This window comes from Apiospora aurea (assembly GCF_038362705.1).
Source record: "Apiospora aurea strain CBS 24483 chromosome Unknown utg000007l_segment0_segment0, whole genome shotgun sequence".
NCBI classification, from domain to species: Eukaryota; Fungi; Ascomycota; class Sordariomycetes; order Amphisphaeriales; family Apiosporaceae; genus Apiospora; species Apiospora aurea.
The window spans coordinates 706,193-721,600 of record NW_027117394.1 but is presented as its reverse complement, the minus strand read 5'-3'; the positions used below and the strand labels follow the sequence as shown (position 1 = coordinate 721,600).

At 48.2% G+C, this 15,408-nt stretch overlaps 4 protein-coding genes across 4 annotated transcripts; 2 read left to right on the top strand and 2 right to left on the bottom strand.

Annotated features, from left to right (window-relative positions):
- Positions 1-491: 491 nt before the first annotated feature.
- Positions 492-2,114, top strand: PG986_010504 (uncharacterized protein; the record flags this gene model as incomplete). The annotated part of the gene is made up of 3 exons (XM_066846726.1): positions 492-506; positions 1,473-1,679; positions 1,905-2,114. The coding sequence occupies 3 exons, from the start codon at positions 492-494 to the stop codon at positions 2,112-2,114; spliced, it is 432 nt and encodes a 143-aa protein (XP_066696217.1).
- A 9,119-nt stretch (positions 2,115-11,233) lies between these two features.
- Positions 11,234-12,485, bottom strand: PG986_010503 (uncharacterized protein; the record flags this gene model as incomplete). Its single annotated transcript, XM_066846725.1, has 2 exons — positions 11,234-12,067; positions 12,117-12,485. The coding sequence occupies 2 exons, from the start codon at positions 12,483-12,485 to the stop codon at positions 11,234-11,236; spliced, it is 1,203 nt and encodes a 400-aa protein (XP_066696216.1).
- A 445-nt stretch (positions 12,486-12,930) lies between these two features.
- On the top strand, positions 12,931-13,149 carry PG986_010502 (uncharacterized protein; the record flags this gene model as incomplete). Its single annotated transcript, XM_066846724.1, has 1 exon — positions 12,931-13,149. One exon carries the CDS (start codon positions 12,931-12,933, stop codon positions 13,147-13,149), a length of 219 nt encoding a protein of 72 aa, XP_066696215.1.
- Positions 13,150-14,039: 890 nt separating this feature from the next.
- PG986_010501 (uncharacterized protein) lies at positions 14,040-14,486 on the bottom strand (the record flags this gene model as incomplete). Its single annotated transcript, XM_066846723.1, has 1 exon — positions 14,040-14,486. The coding sequence occupies one exon, from the start codon at positions 14,484-14,486 to the stop codon at positions 14,040-14,042; it is 447 nt and encodes a 148-aa protein (XP_066696214.1).
- Between the last annotated feature and the right edge of the window lie 922 nt (positions 14,487-15,408).

Here is a 15,408-nt window from a genome sequence, read left to right as displayed (position 1 = left end):
GCGACCAACATGCTTTCCGCCCCAAGGCCAGAGCCGTGATGTGGAAATTCTATTGGCCTGTGACATGACATGATCAGCGCCACGCATGATTTTTATCCTGCAGTCTGCAGTCATAATCAAAGCCGACAGCATGGCAAACAAACATCTTCCCCGGCTCATACGCGGCTGGTACGGGGGCCATGACCTTTGCAAGGATCCACCGACAGGGCCCATGATCTGGTTGCTGCTATGCAAAGGGGAATGGCAGAAAGCTCGCCAATTGTATCACGATTCAGAGCAAGGATTCGTTCACCGGGCCTGCTGCTAGCGTGGCAAACAGGGGTTTGTAGCAAACTTGTCCGAGCCATCCCACGAGATGGTAATTCGGGGCGACATGATGGCGTCGGTAGTGCGGTCCGGCCTCTTTCGATACGAGTTGTTTGCTTGAAAGCTAAGCCCCGAAATCATGCGGTTGGCAAATTATGACTAGGTACCATCTCACCCAAAGCCAGATGTACTTGGAGAAGGTAAAGCAGGATTGAGACCAGTGACTGCTGAGCATGTAGCAAGGGAATCATCGCATCCAGGTGGACAGACTGATCAACTCTTTCGGGGCCCAAGTCTACCTCATTTGACTCTTTGTCATTGGACGCCACTTGTCGACGAGGTATGGGGGTACCGTGGGTTGACGAAGACATTGGCTCCGGACTTGGCGATGCGTGTTGCTGGCTTCTCTTGGCAAATTGGAAGGTATATCGCACAAATAATTCAGTGATTGCTTGCTTGGTGCGGATGCCGATATTGTTTCTTGGCGCATCGACTGGAACCGCGAAAGCCCCTCTGGTGTCACAACATCTAGTTCTAGCGTATACTCCTATAACGCATACTGATTTTGCTAGCGCTAACCCAAATACTATGGCAGAAGGCTATTCTGACTTCACTTTGGCTGGTATGAGAATGGAAGGGCACAATTAATCCTCAGCCTTCGGCTTTGATTAGATAGGTGGATTGCCTTATCTCCGACGGGCAATCACATGCATGGATGGTATGTACATGTTTGATGTAGCAGCTTTACGAATCGTGCATTTGCTCAATTGGCGACTGATGAGTTATTGCTTTCTATTTCGTGGCACTTAGAGGTTCGAATGGCAGAGTCATGCACTTGGGTCAAGATCAGTCGCGGACAGACAGCTTCGGCCAACTGATCTTACGTGCATATGGAACCAAGACGTTCGACTGCATCTGGTCGAAAGCACAAGCTTTTATTTACAATCTGTATTTTGAATTCGGGACCTGTCTCGGATACTGCTCAAGGCTACTCAAGCACATTTTGCTCTGCAAACATGGCCAAGCTATTAAGGAATCAGTATAAACTCAATGAGACTGCTGGACCTGGCACGTATACGGTTTCTTGGCACAAGACTGGATAGTAGGATTAAGTAAGTCTTCGAAGTTCTAAGGGAGAGCCATGCACTTGACTGGGCTTTACATAGGCACTGGCCCGACCTGATCAGCATTTGCCGGCTCCGTCATCTCAGGGCCTCATCCATCATGCCGTCTCCACCTATCTCACGAGAGTCCTTCCAGCACACCCGGACGTCTTGAAGAGGCATCTAGAGTTCACACGCGCCAGTGAGTGCGCCGACGGCATACTGACCATCACGCAGATCAAGCTGGGCCGCCTCACGAGCCACCTGAAAGTATAGTACGCGCAGAAGCGCAAGCTGCGGGTCCTCGTCCTCGTGGTGGCGACCGACCTCACCAAGCCCGTCGGCCCTTCGATCCCCACCACCGACGGCTGGTTCCTCCAGCCCCACCCACCCCACCCGAAACCCGACTTCGACGCCGTCGGGGCCCACAAACCCGACCCGAACTGGCTGCCGGCCATCATGGACGGCGAAACCTTGCCGCTAACACGCCATTAGCTTGTCCTCAACCCCGTGGGCGGGTTCCCGCACGAAGACATCTCGGACGCCTGGAACCGTCTCTTGCCTCCCGGCGACGACCGCATGGACGCCATGTACCTAGCCGTCATGGCCGACATCTTCCCTTCGCTGTCCGACACGGGCCTGCGCAGCGGTGGCATGTGGGACACACGCGCCCACTTCCGCACGCTCGAGGCGTGGGTTGCGTAGCGTCCGGGCGAGCCCGCGGTGCTGCGTCATCACACGCTGGCGGCGGTGCGGCGCGCCGACGTGTTCAACACGACGGTGACGCACAATGTCGAGTTCATGCGGCGGATCGAACCCGGGGGCCTGCGTTGGGTCTTTACGCGCGTCGCGAGGAAGAGGGCGCAGGGCGGGCGTGTGAATCTTGACGTCTCTTTTGCGACGACAATGTGGAGCTGCTGGTCACTGCACAGCAAGTTGTTTTGGTGGTGGAGGCGCAGAGGAAGTTTGGCGGCGGCAGCGGCAGCGGCAGCAGCAGCCGCAAGGCCAAGGCGAATTTGGTTGGGTGGCGGTCTGCCGGGAAGAGGAGGTGAGGCGAGGCGATTAGAGGATGAGAAGGTAGTCGGGTAAGCGCATTTTATGTCAATTCGAATGCGATCTATAAAGTATTTAATAAAATATAACCCTTATCGGCTAACCCCCCCCCTCCCGTTAACCCTTTAAATAAATATTACTTAAAAATTAAAAAATTGAATTAAATAAATTATTTTTATATTTTACGCTAGTAACTCTTTATTAAACGCGTATAAATATAAAAACTATATTTTAATAATTATTTTATTTAATAAAATATTTAAAGAGATATTTTTATATTAAAAACATTTATTATTTAAATATGCTTTTTATTATTTATTTTTATTACGTAATACTTTTATATTTTAATATTTACTATTTATTTTATTAAAAACCTTTTCTTTTATTATAATTATTTAAATATTATATTTAAATAATATCTTATATTATAGCGTACCTTAAAAAAAGGTCCTTAATAACCTAACTAATTAAAATAAGGTAAGGTATACGAAAAATAGCCCGAGCGCTACTTAATCTTTCTTTATATATTTAAATAAAAAATCGTTTTAATAAAACTAAACTTTTATTTTCTTTCTTTATTTTTTTAGTTTTTTATAATAAAATAATAACTTATAGCTTTACCTTTCGAATTATTATAATTATAACATCTCTTTTAAATAAAAAGTAAACTTTTACGAATTTATACGGTGTTTTTAAAAGTATTTAAAAAAATCATAATAAATTTTTTAAATTTTAATATAAAGTCCTTAATTTTTCTTTATTTCTTTTATTATTTTATAATTAAAACTTTATACTTTCACTTATTTTATTTAATTATTATTAATAGTACGCCGTATGCCGAAGGCTTTCGGTATATCTACCTAGTTCTTCGTGTAATAAACCGTGCCGAAGCTGGACTAAAAATACACGCTGCCAATATCGTAAAATCTACCTCACGTGCTCGACGTTACCATGCTGGTTCTTACCCACCAGCCTAGTAACCCTTGCTTTAGGGCCTAAAGAGAGATTATTCAGGTTCGGGTGGTCCCCCAATCTCCATTGCTAACTTATACAGCGGCAGTCGACCGGTCCGTAGAAGCCACTTTGCGATAACCTTCGCCGTATCTTTTTCTATAGTAAACGCCGCTAAATCGCGGCGAGTTCGCAACGAATTAAGTGCTAGCTGTCTTGCTAACTGCTCTTATCTTCCCTCGAAATCTTTACAGTATAGGATCAGGTATTCGGCTGTCTCCCGTCCTTCACCGTAGTTATATAGCGGCGTCGGGACGTCTGGAACCCGACAGGTAAACAGGAACGACTTAAGCCTTATTCTTCCAGTGCGTGCTTATATTAAAACCGATGTTTCGTGCTTAAGCATATCGTCGTAACGACGGCACGCTCCCTAGTTTAGCGGCGATTTTATAGCTAGTTCGCGGCGGCTTCGCGTCGGAGTAACGGCATAAAACTATCTTTATTCCCATTTCTCTTTGAGCGCTTATTTAACCGTTTAACTATTTAATCATTGTCTAGCTAACGTTAATTAAGCGTCGCTTAGCCATAAAGTCGTGGGGGCTTCGTTAATAACCCTTTAGGGTCTTTTTTATCTCCTTTTCCTTACGCTACGTTCTTTATTAATAATCTCTGCCGCTTTTATATAGGCGCCGCGTAAAAGTTATAGCTTCCCGGTAATCTCCGTGCGTATCTCGAAACTAGCTGCCCTCGCATTTAAATAAAAGTCGAGGGGGGGAACTGCCGTTTTAGTTTCTAAGTAATATTAGGGGGTCGCCTTATATGCCCCTATTACGGTCCGGAAATAGAAGTTTTGGACTATTATAAGGCTAAAGGCTGGCCCTTTTTCGATATCGCCCACTCTATACTAAACCGACGCTCCGTACGCGAGTACGCTACGTATTACCTTCGTATAAAGCTCCTTTGCCCTTCGTACCGAACATCCCTAAGCTGACGCTGCGAGCCTAGTAAGAGCTAATATTTAAGTTACCATTTTCGCTTTAATTTTTAAAATATAGTCCTTCCATTATAGCTTTTAATAGAGCTAAACGCCGAGGAATCTCGTAAAAGTTACCGGCGTTATAGCAGCGTCTCCGAGGCGTACCTGCAGCGTATAGGCTTTTCGCGCTCTAATAAAATAAATAAGCTCGCTCTTTTTAAGTTCGAACTCTATCCTTCTCGTACGTGCCCAGCGGCTATAAGTCTCCTAGGCTTTTTTTAAGTTTCGGTAATTCGTAACGTAGTCTAGCTCTACGGTAATAAGATTCGTATTATCCGCGAATTCGACGATAATAAGCTACTCGTACGCTTCTAACTCCTCGTATAGTATAGCGATATAGAGAATAAAAAGGATCGGTAATAGCGGGGAGCCTTGCGAAACACCAGCGCGGAGCTGGATCCTCCTTAACGACTTACCGTCGAAATAAAGGTGGACCGATCTGTCCGTAATAAAGCTCTCGACCCATCGGCAGACCTAATCCGGCAATCCCTTCTCGCGAAGTGTAGCAATTAGTCTTTTATGGTTAACTGTATCGAAAACGCCTTTAATATCGAGCTGAAAAAGGGAAGCGACGCCCTTTTATTATTACGTTATACGGACGACGTCGATAATTAGTCAAATAGCTAGCTCAATAGACCGCTGCGTCCGGTTTCCTATCTAACCTTTAAATAAAAGCGAGTACTCTTCGGCTATTCCGGTAATTCGCCGGTTTATAACTATCTCTATTACTTTCCCGACCGTACTAAGTAATAAAATAGGTTTTTATCCACCAAGTGTCTGCTTTTCGGTTACTGTTTTATTTGGCTTTGAGATCACAATAACCTTTGCCGTACGGAAACGTTTAGGGAAGTAGGCAAACCGGAAGTTCGTTATCGCTAAGCCGGCTAACGTCCGGAAAAAGGGTTCCCTACACGCTTTAAGGAAACTAAGAGGTAAAAAGTCTTCCCCTAGAGCTTTCCAGGGTTCCGTTTACTTAATAATATCTCTTATTTCCTTAACCGTTACCTTTACTTCGATAGGGGTAAGGCTAAGGGCGTAATTCGGTACGGTATTTAAGTCCGTAAAGTCGGCTTCTAGGTTAAAGAAAAACCTTTCCGAAAAGAGCGTAGCTTTCTCGTCGTGGCTTCGCGCCTCGTTAACAACTCTTTCGCTACGTCGTAATTCTGGGATTCCCGCTGTCTATAATAGCGTCCAGCTCCGTAATCGGGCCCATCGTTCGAGCGACTAAAGTGTTTTAAAATCGTGGGAGGCAGCGGCGATTACGTGGCGCTAGCTTTTCGTTTTCGCTATTTAAACGATTCTCTCTAAGTCCGTTTTCGACTCGGTATATTAATTCTAAGTATATTGCGAGGGTACCGCGAAATAGGCTTAGTATCGTTATTTCGTTATAGTCTACGCTTTTTAAACTTCCGATAACTATTAAAGCGTACCTTTACTAGTATAAAGGGTCTTTTTTAGGGCTACTATGTCGGTAATCTTTTATAGGTCGCCTATAAGGTTATCGATAGCTTAATCCAGTTTTTCCGGGCTTATTAGCTCGGCGATATCGATTAAACGTGCTTCGGCTTCCGCCCGTGCCAACCCTTTATTTAATATCGTTTAGTTTTATCCCTCTGCTTTCGTTTTATTACCTCGTAGTAAGTTAGCTTTTAGTTCGACGCGGACAACCTGTGCCCTATAGTTAAAACCTTTTAAGCCAGGGTCTCTTTTATATAAAATTATCGTTCCTCGTGTTACCTAGGCCAGGTTTAGCGTAGAATCTCTTTATCCGTGGCGTCGTCTCGTAATTTCTCTATATGGCGTAGCTAGCTCTAAGTTCCATTAGTCCGTAAAAATAAAAAGGTTGTCTGCTCCGTACGATTTCCTGCCATACACGTTTTAAAGCGAATGGTATATATTAAAGTTTTCGACGAGTAAGTGTCGCCCGGGGTACGAGATCGCATCGAGGTCGCTTAGGGGGCTCCGCTATCGAAAAGTTTCTTAAATTAGCGAATATATAAATTATATAGTAAAGCGGCTACTTTTTCCCCTTAATATCGTAACGGCAGCCTAATCGGGGCCTGCCTTAATCTTTAACTTAGCGATATCGAGGCGTTTATATATATAGATAACCGCTCGGCCCTCGCCGTAAATTACTCGATACTTAACTGTTTTTAAGTAGTACGCGGTCTATGTGCGGAGGTTCGTTTATATTTCTTATAGTGCTAATATATTATACTCTTTTTAGTTAATTAAGGTAAATATCGTTATTACCTTTAATATTATAACGTTCCAATATGCTATTTATAAACTTATAATTATAAAATTATAATAATATCCTGCGCTAATAAGGAAGCGACGGTACCGCGCCGGCTTTACGAGCGTGTCTCTCTGCCTTAGCTGCTCGCTATTGAATCGAATCGCGGGCGGCCTTTCTTCCGCGAAACTACTATATACCCTTTTCTATCGCTAATAAGAAGCGTTGTCGGTAATAATAAACGCCTTATTTCTGCCGAACTGTCGCCGGTGCTACGGACTTCGAACTAGCGAAGCCGGTGGGCATAAGCTTTTTTTACGCGTTCTCTCTATTAGATCGCTACGGGGCAGCCGCGATCCCACGCCGTATATTCCCTGCCGTAATTAATACAACGTTTCCTGCCTCGTAGTCCTCTCTGGGGGCACTCTTAGTCTCCCCCAAAGTGTGCTACTGTAAAACAGTAGCCACATCGCTACTGCTTCCGACAATACTTAACTACGTAGCCGTAGCCGTAATAACGGTAACACTATTAAATACGGAAGCTGGCGTTATACGGTTCGTAGTCGAAGATCTCGGAATCCTATATTAAGCCGTTGTCGCACAAATCCTTCGCAGTTTAAATAGAGCTCGTATACAGGATAAGGAAGGCGTAACGTATTTCGGGATTCTTCGGCAAGCTACGTTTATATTTTAAAATCTTTTTCGGGTTATATTTATCTGCGAGTAAGCTACGTAGTAACGCGGCTTCGTCGTGGGTATCCCGTAGCTTTTTCGCTGGGACCCTTTTCGCGATAACTGCGAGTTCTTTATAAGTAAGCTGCGCGTTAATCCTAAAAGCGTTTAAAACCTATTTATTATTCTTTACATATTTCTTCGCCTCGTTTTTAAAAGTAAGGACGATATCGCCGCTAAGTAATTTTCTCGCTACGATAGCTTCGTTATACCCGATTACTGTATTAACGCTCTGCACGATATTTATTGGCCTCTTTTTCTAGATATCGTTAAATTAATCTACGTTTTTAATTATTACTTCGCGGTTTCGGCGGGCTGGGACGATAATTTTCGGTTACTAGGCAGTAGGATCGCTGCTACGCGGCGTAGATATAATTTAAGCCTAAGACTTAATCTATATAGTTTTAAGATCCTGCGTAGTTTAAGCGATAGTTTCTCCGACTATTTTTCACAATTCCCCGCGGATTATTAGCGCGTTATCGTCGTTATCGAAGTATAGTCGTAGTTCGATCGTTTCGGTACGAAATTCCCTAATTACTTAAAAAAATCTTTTCACGCTCACTACTAAAGGCTACTAAATTAGCGATTAGTTTCTCTAAATGCTTTAATCCTTCTTCGATACCTCTTCTCGAGCCATTTTCGCTGCTAGGACGCGTCTAAAGCGTTTAAAGTCCTTGGTTGTACGCCGTGACGTTGCTTCGCGGGTAGTACTGGCTCTGCGCGAGTCCGGCGCGACCGGTGTCAACAACCATCGGATCATCCATCGGATCATCCATACCGTAGCGCCTTGGCTGCGTCCCCTCGATAAAGGTTCGGCTAGGTCAATTCGACCTCGTAGATTTAAATAATAAAGTTTATTTTCGATTATTCGATGGTTCGACCGAGTTATCGATCTTTTCCCTTTCCTGCCTTGTTCTATTTTATTTAATTTTATACTAAGTTTTAAATCTTACCGATTTAAATAGGAAACTACGGAATGTATAGGTTATTTAAGGGGGGCAGCCGATAAGGGTTATATTTTATATCTTAATCTACTTATATACACGATAAGAGGGAAACAGCTTTAATATATAATCCTTAAGGCACACCTGATTCGAACTGTTGCTTTTTGTCTTTGGCACCTACTGGGCCTGCGTCAAGTACTTTAGGTCTTGTCAATTGAATGCAAGACCTGATCGTAGGTGCAATCCGCAACCCGGTCATGCTTCCAATTGCTCTTGCTGTCCGTCAACCAGGCCGAGCCCGTGAAGTTTTTGAATGCTTATCATTTCGCAACCATTCTGAGACCTGAACCGCATCGTATCCTTGTTATTTTGATGCCGCTGCACTCAAAACGCCTTGTGGGATGGATACCAATGTCGCACCGTGACAGATAGACCAAGGCCAGAATTTCCGCTCGTGTTAACATCAATTTTTTCGTCCATGCCAGATAGCAATCACTCGACTACATGAACTGGGGCTTTTCATGTCAACATGTCCGTATATTTAAAATCTTGCACATACACATCCACAGCGAACGGGACGTATGCAGCTGTGCCAAAGTAGCCGTTGTAACCAGATATGTCCAAGTCAACTCTGGACATATAAAAAAGAACGTGTGAGTGAGCAAAACATGCAACAAGCACGCTACCCGTTGTTACATCAAGGGAAACAGAAATTCAGAGGTGCTGATGTCTCTAGAGGACTGGTCACACCTGGAGCGCCAAGTCAAGTGGGAGAATGACACGGGGGATCGTATTACCATTGATTCTGATTATACCGCTCACGAAGGGCCAAACTCCATACCATGGATACAGGTTAGATTCAATCTATCCAGAACAGCACCCATGGCGCTTAGCTGTTATGCCGACCACCCTGAACAATGCTGCTATTTGGACAGATCGTCATGCCCTTAGAGTACACCGCTGCGGTAAAGCTGTCGCCAATATCTTCAAACAGTAATACATGTATGCAGATGATTTTTCAAGGCCATCACTCCTATTGGCCGTCGCGTAATAGTAATCACTAAAAGTGCAGGCTCACAGTGGCTCAGAGCGTACGTGTGTGGTAGTCATTCCTGGCTCTGAAATAGGACTGTGTTCCTCAAAAAAAGCTGCACATCTGCCTAGTTGAACGTGTGGCCTATGGAGGGGAAGGAGAATAAAAGGCCAAAAAAAGTATCCAATCCTATCCTCATCTAGGGGGACATATACTAGGGGAGGCAAGTCCCTAGAACAATGGCCACACCTCATGGGGCGTAGGGTCGGAGGGCCTGTCACTACTGTGTAGTGTAGGGCCTGAACCATCACTTGCACCTGAGTGAGTAAACGGAGGGCCCGTGTCCATCTTCACATCAAGCTTGGGATCATTTAATCCAGACCGATGCGCATAACAGCTAGGCCATCATGCCACACCACCCTTTGATGGAAAACTGCTGCAATTAAGATAGATAAGCCTACCCCTTCAGGTACTGAGCTGCCCCAAGCTGCCCCAAGCTCCCCCAAGTTTACGCTGATTGGCCCACTGCTCTATTCAATGTTGCATACCCAGCTCCACAATAATCAGTTCTATAGAACAGCAGCCCGAAGTGCTGCAACAACAATCACACATCAAGATGCGAAGCTGATTTGCACTTGCACTTCCTCCCACATTGCAAGATCAGAAGAGAAAAAAGTTGACTTGGCAAGGTCAATTTTCTTTCCTACCACACACATTCCCTCACCTTCTCACAGAGGACCACTTTCCACACCTGCCTTCTGCTTGTTACAGAAGGCCATCCACCACCTGCACTTCTTCCCACATTGTAACGGAAGGAAGGTAAACCGTTTAATTGACTTGGCAAGTCAATCTGGTTCTTACCACACACTCCCCGGCCGCGTCACCAAGGCTCACCAACCACACTTCCTTTACCTTGACACAGAGAGCAACCCACCACTTGGATTTTTCCCACGTTGCAACCGCACAAGGGAGATAGAAAACCGCTATCTCAAGGGCCAGAGGGATCTTGTTCCGTCACGTTCTATTTGTTTTTCTCGTTCTCGTCACAAAACCAATTCATCTGTTGCACCTCTCCATCAGGCACAGTCATCCCCTTCAATTGTACATCATCACATAACGCAATTGAGTTCACACCACTGCTGCAACAATGATTCAGATCATTGCTTTACCTGAAGGCTTCATAGGCGAAGCACTTCGTGTCCACCAATCGTCAATTGAGCACACCATCCTGTCCACCCATCCGAGCGTGAGCCGTCTCAACATGTCGCGCACCCATGTCAACCTCGTCGTGCTTTTTCAAGCGCTCCATCGCACGCAACAACACCGGCTGCTCACACATCGCGTCGATGAGGATGTTGCCACCGCTTTAGGGCATGACTCACCTGCTGGTGCCAACGCAGTCGCGCGGATAGTTGACCACTACACCGCGGCCCGACTCGAGTTCAATCGCCAGAACAAGGCGGCTGACAAGTATCATTACCGAAAGCACCTCCACGTCCTAGTCGACGAGGAGATCCGTTGGCGCCTGACTTGTGGCCAGAACGCGCAGCAGGTTACGCCCTCCATTAGCCAACACGAAGCCAAACAGCGCTACGTAGGCGAGATGAAGCAAGTGATCAGCAACTCGTTCAAGTTCCTGTTGGAAGTTAGACTGCCTGACCTGACCAATCCTCACCACAGTCCCCGCAACGATTCCTTCGGTAAATTGAAGGATGTTGGTTAGTTACCCCCTCCGGATTTATTTCCCTAGTAATTTAACACTGGATGAATGCTGACTCGTTTGCTTACAGACCTCAGCATCGAGATGTTGCCGATGCAAGCCATGGACCCTCCCGTCCGCTACCAGGACATCCCGAAGCCCAAGTCCAAGAACTTCGGTGTTACTGCTTGGCTCAAGGACTTTGAGGCTAGAGGCGCTGCCGAGGCATCGAAGAAGGCAGCTGGTAGGACCGCAGAGCAATCCTCCCTCGACGACGGCCACAATGGCGGCGCTGGACCATCTCGCCGGTCTGCCTCTCCGCCCCCAGCAACGACAACCGCCCTCGCGCTGCCAGCGAGAACTCCCTTTCGTCCACCTCCATGGACAATTTGGATGCTAGTGGCGACTCTCAGATGGCGGGTGCCATGGTCCCTCTCCCGGCCTCGGGCATCAGCGACAAGGAGCCCTGCACCGAGGAACAAATTGCGGCTGCCGATTCCCACCGCGCCGCTGAGGAAGCTCTGGCTGAAGAACGTCGCCAGAGCCAGGAAAAGATTTCGGTGTTGGAGGCCGAGGTCGCTGGTTACAGGAAAGCAATGGATACGCTGACCAGTGGCTTCAACGACATGAAGGTGGAGCGGGACCATCTCGCCGCGGAGAACCCGCAACTTCGTGAGTCGGAGAAGACGGCTCGCAACGACGCTCGCGAGGTCCGAGCCTTGGCCGACCAACGCGAGGCCGAGGCTCGCGCCGCCCACCACGTCGTTGAGGGGGAGAACCGCGTCCTGCGGCACCAGGTGGACACGGTGCACCAGGAGCTCCGCATCACCACCCTGGTCGCGGAGCGACACGAGCGCGAAGCCCGCGCCGCCAACCACCTCGCGGCTCAGCGCACGGAGGAGGGCCGCGTCCTCCGGGATGAGTGCCGCGTCCTTCGGGAAAACAACGACCGGCTCCACGCCGAGTACCAGGGACTGCTCGGATTGGTCAACGAGCGCGATGTCGAGCTCATGGACCACATACGCAACGGCCGGGAGCGCGCTCTCCAGCAGTTCCGCGAGGAGCGTGAGGCCGAGCAGCGTGCCCGGCGTGAGCAGGAGGAGATGGAGGAGGCTGCTCGCACCCTCCTTGCTCTGAGCCGTCACCGTGATTAAGCTGGCTGGCTGTCTCGCTCGTTCTCGCCCCCCAGGCGAAGGTTTTGTCCTTGGTTGGTTCTCTTTCTCCCACTGCGAGAGGCTTTGGCTGTTCGATACGACGACGCCGGAGAACGATTGCTGTTTGGCTGGAGTTTAGGAGCGCCTTTTGGTTTGGCTTTGGGATTTCTTTTGTTGTTGGATTACGGTTGATACCCTGTTGGCGGACAGATTTGGTCCTGCTCTCGCGTTGTTTCATGGCGCAACTTGATACCCTCCTGTACGGATAGAACGGAATACTATGATATGTGAAACCCATAACTGTGCACTCTCGTGGTGATCTTGTTGGATTAGGAGTACTGTTTTCTTTCTATTTTTTCTATAGAAGGTCGTCATACTCCTGTGATGCTTACTACACCTTTCTCAAGGAACACTTGTAATCTCTCGACAGAAAGGAACTCATTCAGGGTCACTGCCACCACCAAACGCAAGTGAAAGAGGACCTGTTCTGCAGATCGAAGATCTAGGCCCGAGTATGAAGCACGAGGTCTTGGCATGTATCATGGAAGATCTGGACGATGGGAAGGGGGGCACGACGCCCATTTGGAAGACTTTCGTCTACCCCGTAGCCATGGGATACACGTTTGACAGGCCGATGGATTGCACCCATACGCGGGAGGCTGGGCGTTTCTGGAAGGATGAAGATGGCAAATACCATCTCTAGGCGGAAGCTCGGCAGCTTCACCAAGAACATCTTCTCCTGCATGGGATGCGGCGCAACGGTGGTATTACACAAGAACCCCCTTCCCAACAACAACACCGACAACATGACGCCCGGCTGGAACGAACCTCATGGCGGCACTATTGCCTTTAACAGCTCGTGCAGGATCCGGCCGCTTCGATCGACCTGTTTGAAGTCGTAGAGCGCCTGAGGACCGACAATGTCAAGGCGCAGATGTAAACCTCCCATTCCCTCGCTATGGTATTCTCAGCCGCAATGTGGCACTATGTGGCTATATATACGTCCATTCGTCTTCAAGAGACTTGTATATTAGCTCGATAATGATGCCTTACATGCGTCAAGAAGGTAGGTAAGTAGCTCTATGTGTCTTGCTGGCCCTACTCGCAATGGAGATAATGGTCGTATCAAGCAGCCTTTGAACATTGCCCACGCCAGAAGGGCCGAAAAAAGATGTCAAGTATCTTCTGTTCTAGTAATACTCGAACAGTAGCTTCATGGTCTTTGAGATTATTAGATCACGTCGAGGAACATTGAGGGAAAGATGCAGTGGGGAATGGATCTGGCAGGTATGTAGCTGTCGCACTCCGAAAGCCATATTGAAGGGGAAGGATTGAGCTTCATGGTTACTCGAAAGATAGCTGGGATGTCCCTTCGTGAGTATGGAAGAGAAGATGTTGGCCCTGGTTGCGATAGCTGTCTTGTTTCTAGCATGCTTTGTGGTTTACGTTTGGATGAGGGTGTAAGCTGGCCAATGTCGATGACATGGTCAAAGACAAGTTCACCATGATGATTACAGGTAGCGATGTCTTGTTTCCATTGAATGGTTCATAACTTCGTTTCATTATGTCCTACTCAGACGAAAGCCATCCGAGTCTCAGTACTACTGTTGGTACAAGCAAGCGGTCTTCTGGACCCTTGCACTCCATGATCTCGTGAGATCCCTTCGTTCCTATCCCAGTTCCCATGTTGGGGTATCTCAAGGTCGCTCCGATGCGACAGTCTCAGCAGACTCAGGCAATCTCTCCTCCGCGCCTGGGTAGGCCTCCGTGTGCTTCCCACGCGACCCCTTCGTCACGCCCTCGGGCAGATCCGCCCCCATGGCGCGCACAGGGTCACCCCCGAAGCACCCACGCCCTCGAGTCCCGACCCGACATGCTTGCGAGTGTGCTGCCCGTCGTGGCGGATCTCGACGTTCTCCTGCCCCTGCATCGGCTTGCCGTAGCCCTGGTAGACGTCCTGCGACGTGGCGCCCGTCAGCGTGGCCGCGGCCTTGTCGGCGCCGCCGCCCTCGTTCGACTGGTACAGGTTCTCGCCCTCGGCGGGGCGGGGCTGGTGCGTGGCCTCGCGGGGCGCGCTGCCGGCGGGCAGCGTCTCAGCGTGGAACTCGGGGTGCGCGTCGTTGCCGACCATGACGCCGGGCTTGTGGCCCTTGGTGGTCATGGGCTCGGAGGGGGGCACGCGGGAGCTGAATTCTTCGTGCTTGGCGGCCACGGACTCGGTGTTGCGGGTGGCAGACATTTTGGCTAGTGTATTGGGTGGTGGTGTGTGCAGTTGGGATCTGATGGGGTTCGTTTTGCTTGTGGCTTGGTTTGATATCGCCGCTTGGGTGTTGATTTTGGGTATCGAATGGTATCGCAGAGGAGTTGATTGAATTGGTAGATGGAAGATAGTATGAAACGAAGCAGCACCAGCAGCACTTATTATATCCGGCAGTTGCTGTCTGCTCCTCACCTATGACATTGCCGATGACATCAAGTCGCGGCTGCCAATAAGGCACACATGCGACGATTGGCGCTGGATATTACATCATAACGTTGTAATAGCGAAGGCTTAATGAGGGCTGGAAGCTCTGGTTATGACAAAACAGGTGAGGCATGTGGCAGGTAACAGCGATCCGGGCGATGTCCAATGTCATCGTCGCTGAGTTGCCGTGTCGCTGGCGATGTCTCCTCGATATGGTGGGGCTATGATATCAACGACGCTTCATGTCGGAGCTTTTGATCCAGTCGGGCGGCGGGCCAGCGAATCAGCTCACGCCCAGATAGACTACCATGGTTGATGAACGTACGGACGGGTTTAAAAAATGGAAATGGCTCGACGATTGGAGAATCAATTCAAATGTTCAGATTCATAAGTTATGACTGTCTGTCCTGTCCTGGTGCCTGGTGCTTGCATGTCGGTCGCGGGCTATTCCTGCTCATAATCTGGTGCGCAGCTCACCGATGTCAGTTGTGACATGGTGGGGACGTCACTTATGCAGAAGCGCATGCCTACTAACTATGCAGCAGCGATGCCTGGGCTGATCAATTGAGGGGATACGCCCAACCCAAATTTGGGAGAAGGTAACAAACAACATGCCTCGTGCTCGATACTTGATAAAGGTTGTTTTGCTCGTGTTACGAACGTGGGGTTTGCTTGCTTGCTCGCGTGGCATCTAGGT